This window comes from Salminus brasiliensis, chromosome 20, assembly GCF_030463535.1.
Source record: "Salminus brasiliensis chromosome 20, fSalBra1.hap2, whole genome shotgun sequence".
NCBI lineage: Eukaryota > Metazoa > Chordata > Actinopteri > Characiformes > Bryconidae > Salminus > Salminus brasiliensis.
Window position 1 is genome coordinate 1182340 of NC_132897.1, and position 22936 is coordinate 1205275.

The 22936-nt window shown below is 43.8% G+C and overlaps 2 protein-coding genes across 2 annotated transcripts in view; both read left to right on the forward strand.

Annotated features, from left to right (window-relative positions):
• The window catches only part of atad1a (ATPase family AAA domain containing 1a), a 296764-nt gene that overhangs the window by 179941 nt on the left and 93887 nt on the right, over positions 1-22936 (forward strand). The gene's annotated exons all lie outside the window — the stretch shown is intronic.
• Positions 1-22936, forward strand: part of slc39a14 (solute carrier family 39 member 14) — a 39481-nt gene that overhangs the window by 9730 nt on the left and 6815 nt on the right. Inside the window, exons 2-5 of the mRNA XM_072664416.1 lie at positions 5005-5299; positions 6344-6515; positions 15574-15743; positions 19379-19501. Coding sequence (XP_072520517.1) covers positions 5024-5299; positions 6344-6515; positions 15574-15743; positions 19379-19501 — 741 coding nt within the window. The 5' untranslated portion in view covers positions 5005-5023. The remainder of the gene's footprint in view (positions 1-5004; positions 5300-6343; positions 6516-15573; positions 15744-19378; positions 19502-22936) is intronic.

Sequence of the window (22936 nt, forward strand, 5' to 3'; positions counted from 1 at the left end):
TACAGTACCGTACTTTCACTATAATACAGTTTCAGCTCTTTATTTGAGTTAGATTGGGTACAGTACCATACTTTCACTATAGTACAGTTTCAGCTCTTTAATTGAGTTAGATTGGGATACAGTACCATACTTTCACTATAGTACAGTTTCAGCTCTTTAATTGAGTTAGATTGGGATACAGTACCGTACTTTCACTATAGTACAGTTTCAGCTCTTTAATTGAGTTAGATTGAGATACAGAGACTGAATATACTGAGACTCCAGATACTGTCCGGATATGAAAGTGTGGCAACTGACACACCTGAGGAGAACAGGAAGACATCACGGCCTAAAGGCAGACTACAGAAACAGTCTACGGTACAGCTTGTTCCTTTAAGACCATTCAACATTCCATCTGTCAATGTCCAAATGTTTGTGGACACCCCTTCTAAAGAATGCACTCAGCTGCTTTAAGCTGCACGTATTGCTGACACAGCTGTGCAAATGCACACACACAGCTAGTCTAGTTCCTGTAGAGAAGAAGTACTGCCAATAGAATAGGACTCTCTGAAGCACCATGCTGCCTAATAATGCCAGGCGTGGGCTACAGAGGGGTGTAAAGCCCCCCAGCATTGAGGAGCTGTGGAGCAGTGGAAGAACTGTGTTCTCTGGAATGATGGTGGTGGAGCTCCATCCAGTACTTTTGGGAGGAATTTGGGAGCTGGGGATGATGAGGTTGGGTGGTGATCATCCTGACAACATTCTGTTACTCCAACAAAAGCTGGAGAAACTCTAATAAACTCCATTGCTAAGCTTCTTTTATGTGTTAGCTCGAGTGCTAATTGGTGGAATATTGAGCTTCTATGAATTGTTAGCTACATAAGCTTCCATTAGCGATCGTAGCCTCGTTGCTCCAGTGGTAAGTGGTGGGGTATGAGCTTCTAGAACTTGTTCGCTACATTAGCCTCGTAGCTTCAGGGCTAAAGGGTAGAGGGTAAGCTACGTCGGCCTTGTAGCTCCAGTGGAAAACGTCCGATACGTCAGTCTAATCTGAAAACCAGTTTGAGCTAGCCCAGACTTTAACACAGGACAGGTGTATTGAGGCAGGTGACACACTCCTGATTCTCTCAGGTTAGCACTGAAGCGTGTCCACAAAGCCGTTAGTGTCACCTGAGAGTCCTGACTCATCAATATTTCAGACCTTTTAAGGCCAAAGTGGCTCCCGGCCCCGCCCTGCTACCGCGCTCCAACAGGCTCCACCACTAAGCCCCGTAACCAGTTTAGCCATCATAACGCGGCGCGGGCGAGCGAGCGAGCGAGAGAGTGAGCGAGTGTGTAAATGGCAGTGTCTCGTACGGGCCGAGCTCTCACTCTGATAATAACAGCAGGTCATAATGAGCGCTGGGGCTGAGCTGTTCCCTGAGGCCTGCAGCTATTTCAGGAGGAGCGATGACGAGCTTCTGCCCCAGCACAACAACACAGCACTGATCTCACTGCCCTCGTCACACTTCGCCAGCACGCCCAACAGGGTGGCACTGCTCCATCACACCGTACTTAGAGATGCTTTCATGATGAGTAATGTTTTGACATTAAAATGTGACGTAAAAGTAAACACACTAACAGAGACACAGAGTCTTCTTTATAGATGTGCTTTATGACAGCACATCTATAAAGAAAGTATTATTATTATTATTATTATTATTAATTTGGGCAATTCTATACAACATCTTAAATTATTAAGATTTTTAATCTCATAAGAGAATAAGATATTGTCTTATGTAAGACAATTTTGGAAATTAACCAAAAAATTCCCAAATAACCAAAAAACTTATTCAATATTCTCAAAATTGTCCTAAACGTTTACGATCTTTTTCTGAAATGTTCTCTTAAGAAAAATACGGACACTTAGTATTTTTAAAACTCGTTCAGACTCGTCTCAGACTGTGAAATGAAGGCCAGCCTCTAAAATGATCAGTTAAAATAGTTAATGTTCAAAATTATATAAAATGTGTTATTATTATTATTATTATTATTATTATTGTTGTTGTTGTTTTAATTTGGGCAATTCTATAAAAAATAAACAAATAAATGTCAGATATTTTTTTATGAAAGACTATTTCTAAACATATTTTTTTAATATTAGAAATTAACCAAAAAAATCCAAGAATTTCTGAAATGTTCTCTTAAGAAACATTCGGACACTCAGTATTTTTAAAAGAATGTTGTTGAACTTGTATCAACAGTCTCAGACTGTGAAATGAAGGCCAGCCTCTAAAATGATCAGTTGAAATAGTTAATATTTAGTGTAACAGGATTTTTAAAATGATATAAAAATGTGTTTTCAGCGTAAAAGGCTTCATTATAAAACGGCTACAGTAGAAAACCATGAGAATTATCTTTTTTAATTTTGTTAATTCTCCAAAAAAAAGTAAAAAAAGTCTTAATTATTTTTTAATGATTTTTTAATTTTTTTAATCTATTAAAAACCGCAACAACTTGTCAAATATTCTCTTAAGAAAATCTATTTCTAAACTTAAATTATTGAAATTATTCCAAGAATTTATCAGATATTCTCTAACGAAAGTTTTAATTGATTTTTTAAGTTCCCAAAGAAGCTCCCAAAAAAATTTAAAAGTCATCAAATATTATTTTAGGAAGAATAAATAAGAGAATTTTGATTCTTTAGACACTTTTTTATTTAGTCTGTATTTTATGAGGCATTTCGCAGCTTATCATAAACAATACAATTTCAAGTTTCCAATATTCCAGTAAATCTGTTGAGGCAAATTGGTGGAAAAAAACAACAAACTAATTGTCCAAAGATTTTCAGTGAACGGCAGCTGAAGTGAATTTTCCTGAAGTGTTAATGAACAGAACTTTAAGAACAATCTTTACTGTTAATCCAGTTAAATTAGGCATTAATTCTGTAACATTACTGAATATTCGAACCTGTTACAGACTGGACGAGGCTATCGAAACGTTTCTGAAATATTAAAGAACGACTTTTCTTAAAGTTTTCAGAATATCGGTTGTTAAAAGAAAAATCTGAAAATGTATAGGATTTTTTTTTAAATATCACATTTATCTTGTATTAAACTGTAAAATTTAAAATGTGTGATTTTTGTCGTTTCACATAAACACAGCTGTAAAAACGAGTGTAAAACAGGTTCATAGTCTCTCAAATACACTAAACATACACATTAACTTATACTATACACACACACACACACACACACACACACACTGCTGCACTGTTAATATGTAAGCTATGAGACATATACAGACATCACACACTGCTATTTACCTACAGCCACTTCACAGGGGTCAGTTGTTCAAATGTAAGTGTGACCAGGTGAGGCGGGTGTCTGTTCGTGGTCAGTGTGTGACCCCTCAAACTGCAGGTTAGTTCAGGACGCTGGGGTGGGCTGGGTTCTAACACTAGGTGAGCTGTGGTGCGATGGTGCAGTGTGCTGGAAGACGGCTGTGTTGTGGCTGCGGGTGGGTGCAGGGTGAGATCCCGCTCTGGTGAATGGGCTCATTCAGAGTCCCGGTGAGCGACTCATAAGGGGGAGGCCCGTCCTGCCCACCCTGTAGTGTCCCAGAAGGTCAGTTATGCTCTCTGGAACTCGGGCAGCTAGACCTCCTAAATGACAGAGCCAGTGCTTAGACGTCCACACCTCTCAGCCCCCACCTTTATAGTGTTAGTAATCCAGTCTGACTGACCTCTTCTGTTCAGAGCTGTTTTAGAACCAAAGGAAAGAAGTGTGCTTCTCCTGCCTGAAAAATGGCCTTTTCACCATAGTGTAGCTTTCCAAGAGTAAAGGTGGTGGGAGTGTGTCTCCACGTAAAATAGACAAACATCTGGAGTAAAAGAGGATAAAAGGCAGTTAAAGATCTTGCAGGATGAAACATTTATATAAAAAGTTAATTGCAGCATAAAAGGCCTCGTTATTTTGCTATAGAAGAAAACCATGAACATTTTAAAAGTCATAAAGTTATCAAATAATTTCTTAAGAAAGTATTATTATTTTATTTATTTACATATTATTATTATTATTATATTGAATTTAGACAAATAATTTAATAATATTTACGTCTAATTAAAGACATTGTCAATTTTTTTTTTTTAGGAAGTCTTTTTTTGGCAATTCTCAAAATCTTTAGAAAATCGTTCTTACAGGAATATTTGAGGACTTGATTCATTATTATTATTATTATTATTAATTTGGGCAATTCTATAAAAAATCTTAACAAGTTGTCAGATATTTTCTTATAAAAGACTATTTCTAAACTTTTTTTTTTTTAATTATGGAAATTAACCAAAAAATTCAAGACTTATGAATGTCTTAATTTTTTTTTTAGGTTTGGCAATTCTACATTCTAAAAATGTAGGCAAAGTTGTCAAATATGCTTTGAGGACTTATTATTTAATGTTTGCAAATCTAAAAAAAAAAAAGAATTGAAAAAGAAAATTTTTGAGAAATATTTGAGGAAATAAGATTTTGCATAGAATTAAAATAATAATAATAATATTAATAATAGTAATACTAGCGTACATACTGTACAGCAGTTCCACACTGCAGACGCTATACTGCTCTGTTCTCATCTGAGAACGCTCCTCACTGCTGCAGGCTGGGAATAACGTCAGTTAATGGCGTCTAGAGGGCGCCAGATTGCGCTCTGCTAGAGCACAGCGGTAAAAACAAAGGAACGGAAGTGAATCAGGCTTAAAATAGCCAATCATTGATTAGATATGTCTGGATCAGCCCCAATCCCGAGCCACTGGATCGGATCGGGAGATCCCTAATGTCCAATGCAAAGTGTCGTCGTCTTGTCATAGTTGAGTCGTGTTTATCGTTGTTGTTGTTGGCAACATCTTCTCCTATAGGCGAAAAAAAACTGGGGGAAAAGTGGGTCCCCCACCCCTTGCCACCCACTGTACCCTGACATGTTGCCCCAGATGCCTTGTTCTGAGCACTGATCCAGGTTTCCTCTCTCTCTCTCTCTCTCTCTCTCTCCCCCAAGGTGACTCCTGTTGAAAGTCATGACCAAGAAGCTGACCAATGGCTGCGCTCAGCTGACCCTCACCCTTGCCCTTACTCTGACGCTGGGCCTGCTACACTGGCCTTTAGGGGAAGTCAGAGGCCAAGGCCAGCTCTCTCCCACCCTGGTCCTGCAGGATCTGCTGAGTCGCTATGGTGACAACGGCACCATCTCCGTGCCGCAGCTGCGGGCGCTTCTCCTGCACCTCAACTCTCAGCAGAGCGACGAGAACGAGACGGAGACCCCAGCTCCCAACTCCCGGACCAACACCTCCACGGTGAGCCGGAACCGGCGTAGAATTCTCCTGATTACCCCTGACTGTTCCTGACCGTTAGTGACGGCTGTTCCTGGCTGCTCCCGACCGGTCTAGACCATTTCTAACTGAGGCTGCCTGGCTGCCGCCGGCTGATCCTGACCACTTTTCTCATGCATGTGTTCCAGTCGTGGAGGATGTTTGGAATTTTTCGTGAGCTTAGCGCCACCTTTGATTTGGCCTCAGTCTGGAGTTACACTGCACTGTTAATCCTTCACCTGGCAACCCACAGGAGGGGGGTTTAGAGGGTGCTTAGTCTGGAACACCTGGAAAAGTGTGTGTGTGTGTGTGTGTGTGTGTGTGTGTGTGTGTGTGTGTGTGTGTGTGTGTCCAGGACTTGACTCCCGTGTCTTTCTGGGGTGGGCGCACTAAGAGTTAACTTTTCCTTAAGTGCTGATGTTGTTCCTCCGTCTGCGCTCCTCCTGTCCTTGACTGTGGTGAGCAGACAGCAAGGCCGAGTGTATTTTATCTCCGGTTTGGACGTGGTGACCTCTCTCTCTCTGTGTGTGTGTGTGTGTGTGGGCCCTGTCTGTCTCGCACAGCCTGTAATCTCAGCCTGGATCAGGAGCTCTGGGTAAAGTTGCTGCTCCCACAGTTTAGACCAGCCAGGAGCAGCACAGTGCTCTCCATGACCTCTCGGCACAGAGAGCGACGAGCAGCGGTTGCTGCGTAGTTGCCACGGTAACCCGGTAGGTGGTTGCCTTGCAGCAGCTGTTGTGTCCTGGGCTGTTGCTTGGACATGCTTGCTAGCTTCCTGGCTTTGCTGCCGGGTTGCCGGGGTGTTCCAGGTGGTCTGTAGAATTTCGGGTTGTTGCTACGGAAATCAAAGGTGGTTGCCACGTGGTATTTCACTGTGGTTGCCAGGGTGTGGCAGGGTGGATGTATTGGTATCCCAGAGACATTTTGGTTATATACACTACTGTTATACCAGTCATTTAATTGTAATGTAATGTGAAGTGTGTGTGTGTGTGTGTGTGTGTGTGTGTGTGCGTGTGTGTGTGCGATCAGTGCTTGGCTACAGGTACATTGGCGGGTCATGGCCTGAGTGAGCAGTCCCGTTTGGATGGGCAGGGCCTGCGTGAGTTCTGTCCCACCATGCTGCAGCAGCTGGACACTCGAGCCTGCCGGGCCCAGCAGGACCTGGAACCGGACCCCAGCCCCAGGCCGTCAGACGCTGAGGGTAAGAGCGAACACACACTGATTCCGAGCGAGGGGCTGCAGGGCTGGAGGACGTCGTTATATGAGAGCCGTTCAAAATGTTATTAATACCAGTGATTATGTTTTCCTTGGTTTTGCAGCAATTTCACACATTTTACAGGTTCTGGACTGGTGGGTTGGGGGGACGTCTGTGGCGAGGGGGTGTAAATCTGCATTAGTGCTGTAGACATGGCAACCAAAGTGGCTAAAATACAGCTCTGATAGCATAACAGGGACTTCTAATAATAAAATGACTGAAAATGATTTAGTAATTGCAGATTCATACTGGATTAATATCAGACTATAAACACTACACACACTGCATATTCATACTGGATTAATATCAGACTGTAAACACTACACACACTGCAGATTCATACTGGATTAATATCAGACTGTAAACACTATACACACTGCAGATTCATACTGGATTAATATCAGACTGTAAACACTACACACACTGCATATTCATACTGGATTAATATCAGACTGTAAACACTACACACACCGCAGATTCATACTGGATTAATATCAGGCTGTAAACACTACACACACTGCAGATTCATACTGGATTAATATCAGACTGTAAACACTACACACACTGCAGATTCATACTGGATTAATATCAGACTGTAAACACTATACACACTGCAGATTCATACTGGATTAATATCAGACTGTAAACACTACACACACTGCAGATTCATACTGGATTAATATCAGACTGTAAACACTATACACACTGCAGATTCATACTGGATTAATATCAGACTGTAAACACTACACACACTGCATATTCATACTGGATTAATATCAGACTGTAAACACTACACACACCGCAGATTCATACTGGATTAATATCAGGCTGTAAACACTACACACACTGCAGATTCATACTGGATTAATATCAGACTGTAAACACTACACACACTGCAGATTCATACTGGAGTAATGTCAGACTGTAAACACTACACACACTGCAGATTCATACTGGATTAATATCAGGCTGTAAACACTACACACACTGCAGATTCATACTGGATTAATATCAGACTGTAAACACTACACACACTGCAGATTCATACTGGAGTAATGTCAGACTGTAAACACTACACACACTGCAGATTCATACTGGATTAATGTCAGACTGTAAACACTACACACACTGCAGATTCATACTGGATTACTGTCAGACTGTAAACACTACACACACTGAGATTCATACTGGATTAATATCAGACTGTAAACACTACACACACCGCAGATTCATACTGGATTAAACTTGCTCCACATTTATTACATGGTTCAGAAATGAAGGAGCTCTCGGTCGTTCATGCTAAAGCCAGAGCTTTAGCTGGTAGCGTTCCGGGTTTAACGAGTGTAAAGGTCTGGAGTCTGCTGTTCTGCACCCAGCTGAGAATGTCAGGTCAGCTTTATTTGGAGCGTCATCATCTTTTGTTCCACCTGGTTCACCTTCTTAGTGAATGTGTTCCTGACAGTGTTGCAAGACAGTTAAACAGTTACCTTTAAAAACTGTACTGAGATAAACATCTGAAGGACTTCAGAGCGGAGCGCCTGATGCCTCGTCAGAGTCCTGTACTGTACTGTACTGTGGGACAGGTCAAAGTGCAGCTTTCTATCTGATGAGGAACAGTCAGCATCCTTACGCACGTCCAGGATGAACCTTCGAACACTAAACACTCATATACAACAGTTAAGGCTCCACACACTCTGACTGGCTGCAACACACTCCCACACAGGTGGTGTGTTGTGGTGTAAATTCAGTTGTACGTTTTTAATGTTGGAAATTTCTTCAGCCAAAAAAAGTAGTTCCAACAGCTTACCAAAAAAATATAGCACTAAATGTCCAAATATTTGTGGACACCCCTTCTAATACATGCATTCAGCTACTTTAAGCCCCATTGCTGATTTTGCAAATGTCCAAAGTCCACATCTTGTCTAGTCCCTGTAGAGAAGAAGTACTGCCAATAGAATAGGACTCTCTGGAGCAGATCAACATCATGACCCTATTGACAGGTGTGAGCTAGTAGATGGGGGTTAAAAAAAGCCCCCCAGCATTGAGGAGCTGTGGAGCAGTGGAAGAACTGTGCTCTCTGGAATGATGGTGGTGAAGCTCCATCCAGTACCTTTGGGATGAGCAGGGCCTTTAAGTTGGAGATGGAGCCGCCGTAGATTGGACTTGTAAACGGAAGCACATGCACCCAGGCCCCCGTCTACGTGATGGAGAAGAAAACAGGACATTATAGGAGATGGTGGACAGGCGTCAGCATGGGCACTCTGGGTCCAGTTGGCAGCTACGTATACACGTTCCTCCTCCTGTAAACACCACCATTAAGCATCTCAGCTCTCAGTTCTACCCCTTCTGTCGGTTTTGCCCAGATGGCCCACAAGCCTCCTATGCCTCAGGTTAGCGGTCTGTCTCTCCACAGGCTCCCAACGTCTGGACAAAATGATCTGACCCTCGTCAAAGTGTCTCAGGTCTTCAAGCTGCCCATTTCTCCACATCCAACACTTTGACTACGCTTAATGCCCTCATCTGGGGGTCATAATGTTTTGGCTCATCTGTATGTATGCCTTCCTGTCCAGACGCAGTCTGAGAGAGGCTGTTTGTATCGAGAGCCGGACAAAAATTCTGCGGTCTGGGCGAGAGATAGAGTAGAGTGTGTGTGTGTGTGTGTGTGTGTGTGTGTGTGTGTTAGTGGCAGCTGTTGCAGGAAGCAATTATACAGGCATTCTCTGTGCTTTGTTCTAAAAACATCGTAGGAAACCAAGTAAACCAAATATAGGCTTAATTATGTTGTAGTGAAGCAGCCCTCCTCCCGCTCCAAGCTCCGCCCACTACTGCATTCTTCCATAGCAACTGTTGAATCCTTTTGTACTTGTGTTTTCACCTTTCCAGCTCTCCATATCAGAAGTTCCCCCACATTCATATCCTTAGTAGAAGTCAGATGGCGCTGTTAGGCTCCCGAGTGGTGCAGCTGTCTAAGCAGCATCAGCATCGATGCACAGTGATGCCACAGCCATCCGTCAGTGACTGGGAGTCCCATAGAGCACAACAGTCCCCTCTCTCTCTCTTTGGGTGGGGAGGATGGGTGTCTTGTTAGCTGACATAACAGAATGGGTGTGATGACTAGTATTGATGTGATGGTTCTCAGGTCCAGTTTGGCCAGTTTAACCACAGTATCTGTCAGGGTGGAACATGAGGGTGGTGATTATGGCTGGAGTGTTCGTGGCTGATGTTGACTACGTCAGTGATGACTAGCACCAGCACCCCTCCATCTACTGTAATCCCCGTAATCACTACTGCTCATCCTAAAGTCAGCAAGAGTGGGCTTTGTTTCATACTGCAGTGTTACTGTCAACCGCAACACACACACACACACACACTTCACTCTGTGTGAGTGTGAGTTGACATTCTCAGTTCTGCATGTGACTCCTTACGCTATAGTGACACAGGGCATTTATCTATATATGTGTGTCCAAATGTTTGTGGACACCCCTTCCTATTAATGTATTCAGCACATAGCTGATCTAGCCCCTGTAGAGAAGAAGTACTGCCAATAGAATAGGACTCTCTGGAGCAGATCAACATCATGAACCTATTGCCAGGCGTGGGCTAGAGGGGTATAAAGCCCCCCAGCATTGAGCTGTGGAGCAGTGGAAGAACTGTGTTCTCTGGGATGATGGTGGTGGAGCTTGGGGAGTTGAGGATGATGAGGTGGGGTGGTGGTCATCCTTCATCCTGACCTCAATAACGTGCTTATCTCTGAATGCAATCAAATCCTTACAGCAATGAAATTCTTCTCCTCTGGACAGTAGAGACAGTCACTCCAACAAAAATACCCTTGATTTCAGAAGAAACAGTGAATGAGCAGGTGTCCCAATTTTTTTTGTTCATTGCATATATATCATACTAGGTACTCTGGTTGCTCATATTTAGGTTCTTGTGTGTATATACACACAGGTGCTCGTGTGTTCATGCGTGTGCTTGTGTGTACATGTGTGCAGTGTGGGGTTTTTCGTTTCTGAGTGTGACGGTGGTCAGTGTGTTTGCGCTGACCGGTGCGTTTGTGGTGCCGCTGATGAGGACCAGGTTCATGCGCAGAGTCCTCGTCTTTTTCATCGCTCTGTCCATTGGAACGCTCTTCTCCACTGCCATCTTCCAGCTGCTGCCAGAGGTGCAGTATCACTCACACCACACCACTACACACACACACACACACACACAAAACACACAAACAAGCCAACTAACGGTGGATGGACAACTAATACTCCGCTCAGTGGTGACCATAGTTTTGGACATGGTGATGGGTGTGGTGTAACCATGGATACTGGTGTAACATAACCCTGGAAACAAATGTAACGCAAGGCTGGACACTGGGGTAGTGTAACCATGTGAACAAGCAAGTGTGGTCAAAGCATGAAAACAAGTGTAATGCAACTCTAAGAAGTGATGCAGCGTAACCATAGAAACGGATGAGTTGTAACTGTTAAAAAAAGGATGTAGTGGAACCATAGAAACGTGTGTAGCATAGTCATTGGAATCGGTGCCATGTACCCATGGAAACAGGTGTGCAGCATAGCCATAAAAAGGATTTTAGCATTGTCCATTTTAGCATTGGGTGTAGCGTAACCATGGAAATGGCTTGTGGTGTAACTGGTTTGTGGCATGGTTTGTGAAACGGTGTAGCATAGTTACAACATTGAATGTAGCTTAGCCATGGAAACCGATGTGGTATAACTTTTGCAAAGGATGCAGTGTGGCCATGGAAACAAGTGTAATGTAATCATGGAAATGGGTGTAGCGTAACCCTGCAAATATGCGTTGCATAACAGTGAAAATGGATGTAGCGTAACCATGGAAACCAACCTGGGATAGTCACAGAAACAGATGCAGCATTGTCCTAAAAGTGAATATAGCGTAATCATGGATACCGGTGTAGTGTAACCGTGCAAACAGGTGTAGCGTAGTCATGCAAGTGAATGTATCCTATAGTGGAACCTTAGAAACAGGTCTGGGATAGTCTTAGAAACAGATGCAGCATATAGAAGTGAATATAGTGTAACCTTGGAAACGGGTGTAGTGCACCCACAGAAAGGGTGTGGGATAGTCACAGAAAGAGATGTAGTGTAACCATGGAAATGGGTGTAGCACGACCACCATAGTCCTAAAAGTGGATATAGCGTAACCATGGAAACAGGTGTGGAATAATCACGGAAAAGGACAATAATTGGTGTAGTGTAACCATGGACACGGCATTATGCCTGCATTCACTGCACTGTATATCAGTGGTGTGCCTGAAGTTCTGTATCTGTCATCCAAGACACTGTTCGACTGTTCATCACCACGGCAACAGAAGCTGGAGAAGCTGAGGAACCGGCTGTGAATTCATCTGCAGGTCATCGTGATCTGTGTGATTCTCCATTGTTCCCGTTTCGCTTCCTCACTCTGGCGGTGCAGTCGAGTCCCAAGCCATGTGATCGCCCCTTGATGTGTGTTTATGATGATGTAAATGGTAATAACCCACTGCTGGTATCTCCTCACATCCTCATTTACTCACCTCTCCGTCTTCTCCCCTGGCCTTGTATGGATGACGACTGCAGCGTTCCACCTCAGAGTGAATCGTCAGATCTCCCTCCATCTTTTCATCTTTGCATTATGTGAAGGTCAGAGGTCTCTCGGTCCTGCAGCTTCAGGGTTCCTCGGTTCCTCAACAGGAAAACCACAACGTGTTATAGCTCTAGAGTTCACACAGAAGCCAGGAGGAAGACCACACACCCTTCCTTCCGTTCTACAGCAGCGCTCAGATCTAGACCATCACTGAAGTGTTTACCCTTGTTCATGCAGTCATTGGCCACTTTATCAGAAACACCTTTTAATAAACCGTATATAGAGGCACTGCAGAGGTCAACTCCACCATAGGACCACCCCTGACCAGATGTTATTGGAGGGATGGAGCAGAGAGATGAAGCTAGACCCAGGAAGAAACCCCAGAGTGTGTTGAGAGGATGCTGCCACTTTTAAGCTCTCGCCTCCCTAGCAACGGCTTCTATGGAGAAACAGTAGATTATGGAAGCATTCCAGTTCACTGAATCTTGGGTTTGCTGAATGTTTTCTATGGAAAAGTCAGAGTCATGGCCACTCCAGAACCTACCAGGACTTGGAGGTGTGCTTGGGATCATTGTCCTGTTGCAAGGTCCAATGACAACCCAGCTTCAGCTTCCTCATGATGAGGTTGACTGAATACATCTTGTTCTCTCCACAGGAGGCAGGTTTCCAGTACCTCCTCCACACATGTATACTGCTGTTCTCATCCATAAGCCCGAATATCAAATATCTAAAGTTTTGGGACCGTGTTCTGTGGAGCGCTCGGTGTATGGGGCATAGTTACAGGCTGTAGCTCATCTGTTTCTAATCATTGTATTACAGGGTTGTCAGGGAAGCCCACTGTGCCCAATTTACCAATTAGATGGATGTGCCTAATACACTGGATGCAGTGTGTCATACACTTTCAGCCTTTACCTGACTCTGATCTGGAAGCCTATTCCCCTGTGAACCCAGACAGCCAATCAGAACGCGAACAGGAGGCTCCGGGTGAGGGGGCACAGTCCTGCAACACAGAGAACCGTTCATAAACACATGCATTCACGTGGCAGTTAGAGTGGAACCTGCTCGTTAAGAGAGAGTGTGTGTGTGTGTGTGTGTGTGTGTGTGTGTGTGTGTGTGTGTGTGTGTGTGTGTGTGAAGCTGTCGGAGGTGTAGCCTGAGGGGTGAGCTAAGGGAAGCTACACAAACTCTCTGTGTGTTTCAGTGTGTTAGGCGCTCAGCGTAGCCCGAGGGGTTTTCCCGTAGATCCTGTTTATATTTGGAAGTGAGGGAGGAGTCCTAGAGGTGACGGGATGTTAAAAAGAAGTGTCCGACTTCACCCCCACATCTAACACACACACACACACACACACACACACACACACACACACACACACACACTTTCACAGAGTTTAGTTCCAGAGTTCTGATCAAATCTAGAATTCTTCAGGATCCTGAGCAAAACTCAGGCACACAGATGGATGGATGGATGGATGGATGGATAGCTAGATACACAGACAGACAGACAGACAGGTAGGTAGGTGGACAGACCGACAGACAGACAGATAGAAAGGTGAATAGACAGATGAATAGATGAAAGAATAGTTGCATGGATGAATGGCTACACAGCTGGATCAATGGAGGGATGGATGGATAGGTGGGCAAAAGGATGGATGGATGGATGGGTAGATGGATAAAGGGACGGATAGACAGACAGACAGACACATGGATGGGAAAAAGGTTGGTTGGATGGCTGGATGGATGGAAGGATGGATAGGTGGGCCAAAGGATGGATGTAGGGATGTATGGATGGGTAGGTAGATAGATAGATGGAGGGACGGATAGACAGATGGATGGTTGGATATATAGACAGACAGATGGTTGGGAGAGTGGTTGGATGGATGGATAGATGGAGGGATGGATGGATGGGTAGAAAGATAGAGGGATGGAAAGAGTGATGGGTGGATGAGTGGATGTTTGGATAGAGACGACAGATAGACACATGGTTGGGAGAGTGGTTGGATGCATGGATGGGTAGATAGGTAGGTAGATAGATGGAGGGACGAATAGACAGATGGATGGTTGGACAAATAGACAGATAGACACATGGTTGGAAGAGTGGTTGGATGGATGGATGAATTGATGGATGGATGGAGGGACGAATAGACAGATGGATGGTTGGACAAATAGACAGACAGATAGACACATGGTTGGAAGAGTGGTTGGATGGATGGACAGATGGGTGGATGAATTGATGGATGGATTGAGGGATGTATGGATGGGTAGAAAGATAGAGGGATGGAAAGAGTGATGGGTGGATGTTTGGATAGAGATGACAGATAGACACATGGTTGGGAGAGTGGTTGGATGGATGGATGGATGGATGAATTGATGGAGGGATGTATGGATGGGTAGATAGGTAGGTAGATAGATAGATGGAGGGACGAAAAGACAGACAGATAGACACATGGTTGGAAGAGTGGTTGGATGGATGGTTGGAGGGATGTTTGGATGGTAGAAAGATAGAGGGATGGAGAGACTGATGGGTGGATGAGTGGATGTTTGGATAGAGACAGACAGACACATGGATGGGAGAGTGGTTGGATGGATGATTACTCAAATGTATGGAGGGTTAGACGTACATATTGGTGGCTGGATGGATGGATGGATGGCTGAATGGATGGAGAGGGGTATTGATGGCTGTGTGGGTGGATGATTGGAAGGATGAAAGGATCTACAGGATTGATGGATGGATGAATGGGAGAATGGGTGGAAGGGTTTCAGTCTCTCAACACTGGTGGGTTGTGTGTTCACCACCCCCCCCCTCCTGACCCCACCACTGTTTTAAATAAACAACGGTAAATGAGGGGCTCTGAGAGGTCTGGGGAGGTGGGGGTGGAGGAGGAGGGTCTGTTTGGGGGGGTCCCTCAGGCTGTTCAGGTGGGATTGTTTACAGTCCTGTATTCATGTTCTCCCGAGCGTTCGAGAGCTCCTGCTGTTTTCTTTGATCTGGTCGGGTCAGGGTCACATCAGACCGCCCCGGTTCTGCCTGGGTACGGTTCTGAGTTCCTCCTTGATCACTGCATGCCTGGGTCTAATGACTGCTCTTCCTCTCCTGGTTAAATTGAGCACGACGTCGTCACTGAGGAGCTCCAGTCTGATGACCAGAGTGAATGTAGTTGCCTCAGAGTTTGATTGATCACGTGCTCTGATGGTGTGTGGGATTTTACATCTAACCTTGTTCTGTTTTCCTTACCCCCCCACCCCACCCCGTCACACCCCACCCCACCCCACCCACCACTGTCCTGTTCCCATGTTCCCGAATTCCCTTCCTTTATAATCTGTGAACACACTAATTAATCCAGATCTCTCTCTCTCTCTCTCTCTCTCTATGTCTCTATGTCTCTCGCCCCGTTCCTGCCCCCCTCTGCAGTGTGGGGGTATGGTTTCCTGTGTGTAACAGTGATCTCGCTGTGCTCTCTGGTGGGCGCCAGCGTGGTGCCCTTCATGAGGAAAACCTTTTACAAGCGGCTGCTGCTCTACTTCATAGCTCTGGCCATCGGCACACTCTATTCCAACGCCCTGTTCCAGCTCATCCCCGAGGTAGAGTGACCGACACCTCGGTTCTGCTGTTCTCAGCAGCCTTAAATGGCCTTAGCTGGAGCCGCAGAACCCCAACGGAGTTGAAGACGTGCTCTGTGACGGTCCGTTTAGACTCTGAGCGTTTCAGAACGTTTCAAAATTCTGTTTTTTAAAACATTTATCGTAAGAACTTCACAAGAACAGTTCTACACTCTCGTAGAGGAACCGGTTTTGGTTCCATAGGGAACCAGTTTTAGTAAAAGAGCCGTTACAGGTTGGTGAAGAACCTTTACACTGAGTTCTCAAAATAAAAACTCTATTTTATTAACTTTTCTCTTAAGAACAGTTCTACATTTTAAAAAATTAAGGTGTTTCAAAAAGTTATATGAGCAGTGCCATTAAAGAACCACTTTTGGTTCCAAAAAGAACCATTTTTGTAAAGGTTAAGAACATTTCACAGATCTAGATCTGTAAAAGGTTTTAAAATGTTTTTTTTTTATTAACTTTCGTCTTAAAACAAGTTTTACACTCTTAAAACTAAAGGTTCTGCAAAGGAGAACCACTAGAAGAACCAGTCTCAGTTCTATAAAGAACCATTTTTGGGAAGGAGCTGTGAGAAATTGGTAAATAAGATCTTTACATTGAGCTCCTTAGATCTGTTAAATGTTTAAAACCCCAGTTTTTATTAACTTCTATCTTAAGAACATAAGAACAGTTCTACAGTCTTAAAAACATCGGCGTTCCAAACTGTTCTTCGAGCAGTGCCAGTAAAGAACCACTTTGGTTCCAAAAAGGACCATTTTTGTAAAGGTTAGTCCTCTAGATCTGTAAAATCTGTTTTTATTAACTTTCGTCTTAAGACTAGTTTTACACTCTTAAAAATTAAGGTTAGTTTTAAGAACTAATTTCTTCTTAAAACTTAAGTTTTTATTAACTTTCGTAGACTTTCGTTCTGCACTCTTAAAAATATTGGCGTTCCAAACTGTTCCGCAGTGCCGTAGTAGAACCTCTTTTGGACCATTTCTGTAAACGGTTCTGATGGTTCTAGACATAATGGTTCTAAACATTTACCATCACTTTTTCAACAAGTGTCCATTATAGAACCAAAACTGGTTCTTCCGTGGCATTACTGAAAGAACCCTTTATTTGGGGAAAGTTTAGGAACCGCTGCCGTTCTTAATATTCGTACGTTTAAATGGTTTCATTACTAGAGTGAATATCTGCAGCACAGGTTGAAGGTGGAGGTCGGAGGTGGATCTCCGCCCTCTCCTCTGTTACCAGTAGATTTCATGTCGGCTTGTTTCCTTTAGAGGAAAAGTCTGTTGTGAAATCAGGGTGTGATGATTGATCACGACACCATTTTCAGTCTGCTAGCAAACACTGGACTGTCCCCGCCCTCATCTGCATAAAGACACGCCCCCAAAACCAACTTACTACCTTTAACTGTGTGACTTCATTTGCTTCAAAAATCTGTCAAAACTTTTATTTAAAAAAAATAATAAATGTCTTACTTAAATATTTAAACAGAAGCTAGAACCACTAGAACAGCTTATTTCCACCAGGTTCCACCAGGTTCTAAACCATAACCAGTGAAGATCTGAGAGACGGTTTACAGATTTAACACACTCCCTCAGAATCGAGATTGGGGGGTTCGGTGGGTTTGGTGTGAAACACTCGGTTCTAGATAAGCTCCCCCAGTCAGAACACAGTGTTCTACAGTGGAGGTGAAGGGAAGCAGACGTCTGAAGCTCTAATAATAAAAGCTCCTCACAGAAAGTTCTTCACCTAATGGTGATGAAGACGCTGCCTGATGCCTGAGACACGGTTCTACCAGAGTTCTGAGAAGAGCTCGGCTCTAGAACCTGCTTTTAGAACCAGATAATTAAAATGGTGGAGGGATACATGCTGCAGGGTGTAGTGCAGCTACAGAAAGTAGTCCCTAAAGAAAACTGGATTAGTTCAGATTCTCTATTCACTATTTTACCTTCTTCGTCATCTTCATCATCATCATCATCATTCCATATAAAACTCGTGTAGAAGATTCGTGTAGCTTCACTGGTGGATTTGGATAGGAGATAAATTATGGGCTGTATCTATGCTGTAGTCATGGTGACCGACGCCTGCTTCACACCGAACCGACTCTGACTGAGCTCCTCTCTCACCCTGAGTTCTACAGAGAATTTTGGGAAATTGGTGAACTCGCCCTTTAAGAAGATCAATCGTTACCGTGGTAAACGCTCAGACTCTAAACCTGGTCTTACACTGTGTGCCTTTTTAAGTCTGCTGTTGTTTGGTGGTGCTTTGAACTCCGGGCTTTTCCAACCAACAGCTCTCGACCCCCATGCCTCTCCCCAAACTCAGAGGACTACGGAAAAGTGCGGTGAAAAACGGTGATGCCTCCAATATTCCAAATCAGACGTCAAATCCGAGTCAAATCTGAGTCAAATCCGAGTCAAATGATCCTGAATTCCAATCCTAAAACATCTTGATTTGTCTCCAAATCCTCTGAAATGCCTGTTTGATCTTTTTTTTGATGAAATCGGATCCAATCAGTGCACGCTCTCTAAATCCGGTCACCGCCATTCGGTCAGAGACAGCAGTTCGGTGGTCAGTCCTGCCGGGAAAGCCCTGAGGTGTCTTGGAGCTGTGGTGGTCCAATCCCGAATCCCCTCTGACCCCTTCCCTTTGGCTGCTTGTCTGAGGCTCATTGGGGGCTTTTAAAGCAATACTTTGGCCAGAAATCGGAACGTCTTAGCTACATTAGCATCTTACCTCTAGTGCTACTTCATGAGGCATGAGCTTCCGTTACGTCTTAGCTACGTTAGCCTCGTAACTCCACTGCTAATTAATGGGGAATTTAGCTCTTATTATTTGTTAGCTACATTAGCCTTGTAACTCTAGCGCTAATTGGTGGGAAATAGGCTTCCGTTACATGTTAGCTACATTAGCCTTGTAACTCCACTGCTAATTGGTGGGAATTTAGCTCTTATTATTTGTTAGCTACATTAGCCTCATAACTCTAGCGCTAATTGGTGGGAAATAGGCTTCTGTTACATGTTAGCTACATTAGCCTCGTAACTCCACTGCTAAATGGTGGGAAATAGGCTTCCGTTACATGTTAACTACATTAGCCTCTTAGCTCTAGCGCTAATTGGTGGGAAATAGGCTTCCATTACATCTTAGCTACATTAGCCTCGTAACTCCACTGCTAATTGGTGGGAAATAGGCTTCTGTTACTTGTTAGCTACATTAGCCTCCTGGCTCCAAACATGCCCCACGTTTTGAGGTAAGAGAGAGGGCTGGTTTTTGGTTGAACTATCGCTTTAACAGAAGAGCCTAGGGGAACAGGTCAGGAGGGGAACGGGTCAGGAGGGGGGGCGGCGGTGGGGAATTGTCTGTGGTGTGGTTTGGTCTGTGGGTTCTCGAAGGTTAACTCTAATACACACTCTCACACTGTCCTACAAATACAAACTACACAGATACCACACACACACTACACACTCACTACACACACACACACTACACACACACACACTACACACACACTACACACTGTGCTAGAGCCTAATTCAACACACCTGGGCCCCAGCAGAGCCTGTTGAGGGTTGCAGTCCTGATGGTTTGCGTGAGTGACCTGACTGTGTGTCTCTGTGTAGGCGTTTGGGTTCGACCCCCTGGAGGCGTACTACGTCTCCAAGTCTGCGGTGGTTTTCGGAGGTTTCTACCTCTTCTTCTTCACTGAAAAGGTTCTCAAGATGATCCTCAAACCCAAAAAGAAGGTAAGAGTTTGTGTGTTGTGGTGTGGACTGTATCAGGGTGATGGAGGGTGGAAGGTGGAGGGTGGAGGCGCCCCGCTCTGGCATCAACCTCCACTGTTAAGCCGTTGGGAGGCTCTCAATGTGTGAGAAGTCCGTTCTCTGCACACCTTCACTACAGCAGCTCTAGAACATCCCACAATCTTAGCGGTTTCCGAGTTGCTACCACCCTTCGCCCACTGTCTCAGTCATATCAGAACATTATGACCACCCTGGTTTGGGATGAACTCGGCCCGGGACGTCACAGATGCCATGTGACCGGATTTACTGCAGGTATGTGTTATAAACAGGCGAGCACACCAGTCAGCTGTAGCAGAGTGCAGAACCGTCGTCACGGGCGAAGGACACGATCTGACTGATAATAGGGTACCAGGTGGTAGGTGGTAGCATCTCTGAAACCACTAACTTAGTGGGATGTTCTAGAGCCGAATGGACTTCTTACAGTCCCTGTAGAGAAGAAGTACTGGCAATAGAATAGGACTCTCTGAAGCAAATAAACATCATGACCCTATTGGCTCCATGCTGCCTAATAATGCCAGGCGTGGGCTAGAGGGGTATATAAAGCCCCCCAGCATTGAGGAGCTGTGGTGTTCACTGGAATGATGGTGGAGGAGCTCCATCCAGTACTTTTGGGATGAGTGAGGAAGTTGGAGATGAGGTGAGGTGGTGATCATCAATCATTTTGACCCTAATTTTCTCTTGTATGCAATCAAATCCTCACAGCAATGCTCCTCCTCCAAAATCTAGTAGAAAGTCTTCTTCTCTGGACAGTAGAGACAGTTACTCCAACAGTTACTCTAGCCTTGATTTCAGATGAAACAACAAATAGGCAGGTGTCCCAATACTTTTGTCCATATAGTGTATAATTTACTTCTTTTTATTTGACATTATTATTGTTTAAAATATCGCAGCGAAGTGAAAAGTGATTCTCAATGTTAACAGTTTGTAATATTCTTGTTATTAATACAAATGTAAAATTCGTCTTAATTAAAATCCGTGTTTAAGTGGGAATATTAATCAGTGAGTAATTGGAGAGTTCAGGCCTGGCTGTGGTTTGGTGAATTCTCCTGAATCATGGGAGCATAAAGAACATGGGTGGTTTAAAGAGTGACTGATTGAGCAGATGACTGACCCGTGTCCTGTTTTTAGGTGATATTTTAGGTGATCTGGACGTCAGCTCATGGAACTGCACTCATGGACTGCACTTTAACCTTTATTTGGTTTTGATAAACATGTTTGACCACTTCAGTCACTGTGACATAAACACTGTCTGTTTTAGGATGGAGCGTCCTGTTCGGACAGCAGGTATTGATTTTAGTTGGACAGCTGCCCTGGTCTTGTCTGATGTCTGATGTCACCGACAACAGAAACATTAACAGAACGTGGTGTAAATCTGTAAAAGTTCATTAAAAAAAGTAATTATACACAGACTAACGAGATGTGAGCTTAGAAAATGTTCATCCAACCTGTATGGGTGTATGGTCAGTATGAACAGTACAGACAGTATGGTTGGAATGGACAGTATAGACAGTATGGTTGGAATGGACAGTATAGATAGTATGGTTGGAATGGTCAGTATAGATAGTATGGTTGGTATGGTCAACATGGTCTTCATGGTCTGTATGGTAGGTATGGACAGTATGGTTAGTATGGTTGGAATGGACAGTATAGACAGTGTGGTTGGAATGGTCAGTATAGATAGTATGGTTAGTATGGTTGGAATGGACAGTATAGACAGTATGGTTGGTATGGTCAACATGGTCTTCATGGTCTGTATGGTAGGTATGGACAGTATGGTTAGTATGGTTGGAATGGACAGTATAGACAGTATGGTTGGAATGGTCAGTATAGATAGTATGGTTAGTATGGTTGGAATGGACAGTATAGACAGTATGGTTGGAATGGACAGTATAGATAGTATGGATGTTATGGTCAACATGGTCTTCATGGTCTGTATGGTAGGTATGGACAGTATGGTTGGAATGGTCAGTATAGATTGTATGGTTGGAATGGACAGTATAGATAGTATGGTTGGTATGGTCAACATGGTCTTCATGGTCTGTATGGTAGGTATGGACAGTATGGTTAGTATGGTTGGAATGGACAGTATAGACAGTATGGTTGGAATGGTCAGTATAGATAGTATGGTTAGTATGGTTGGAATGGACAGTATAGACAGTATGGTTGGTATGGTCAACATGGTCTGTATGGTAGGTATGGACAGTATGGTTAGTATGGTTGGAATGGACAGTATAGACAGTGTGGTTGGAATGGTCAGTATAGATAGTATGGTTAGTATGGTTGGAATGGACAGTATAGACAGTATGGTTGGAATGGTCAGTATAGATAGTATGGTTAGTATGGTTGGAATGGACAGTATAGACAGTATGGTTGGTATGGTCAACATGGTCTGTATGGTAGGTATGGACAGTATGGTTAGTATGGTTGGAATGGACAGTATAGACAGTGTGGTTGGAATGGTCAGTATAGATAGTATGGTTAGTATGGTTGGAATGGACAGTATAAACACTATGGTTGGTATGGTCAACATGGTCTTTATGGTCTGTATGGTAGGTATGGACAGTATGGTTGGAATGGACAGTATAGACAGTATGGTTGGTATGGTCAACATGGGCTTTATGGTCTGTATGGTAGGTATGGTCTGTATGGTTAGTATGGTTGGAATGGACAGCATAGACAGTATGGTTGGAATGGACAGTATAGACAGTATGGTTGGTATGGTCAACATGGTCTTCATGGTCTGTATGGTAGGTATGGATAGTATGGTTGGAATGGACAGTATAGACAGTATGGTTGGAATGGTCAGTATAGATAGTATGGTTGGTATGGTCAACATGGTCTTTATGGTCTGTATGGTAGGTATGGACAGTATGGTTGGAATGGTCAGTATAGATTGTATGGTTGGAATGGACAGTATAGATAGTATGGTTGGAATGGACAGTATAGATAGTATGGTTGGAATGGACAGTATAAACACTATGGTTGGTATGGTCAACATGGTCTTTATGGTCTGTATGGTAGGTATGGATAGTATGGTTGGAATGGACAGTATAGACAGTATGGTTGGAATGGTCAGTATAGATAGTATGGTTGGTATGGTCAACATGGTCTTTATGGTCTGTATGGTAGGTATGGACAGTATGGTTGGAATGGTCAGTATAGATTGTATGGTTGGAATGGACAGTATAGATAGTATGGTTGGAATGGACAGTATAGATAGTATGGTTGGAATGGACAGTATAGACAGTATGGTTGGTATGGTCAACATGGGCTTTATGGTCTGTATGGACAGTATAGAAGGTATGGTTGGGATGGTCAGTATGCACAGTATGGTTGGTATGGTCAACACAGTCTTTATGGTCTGTATGGTAGGTATGG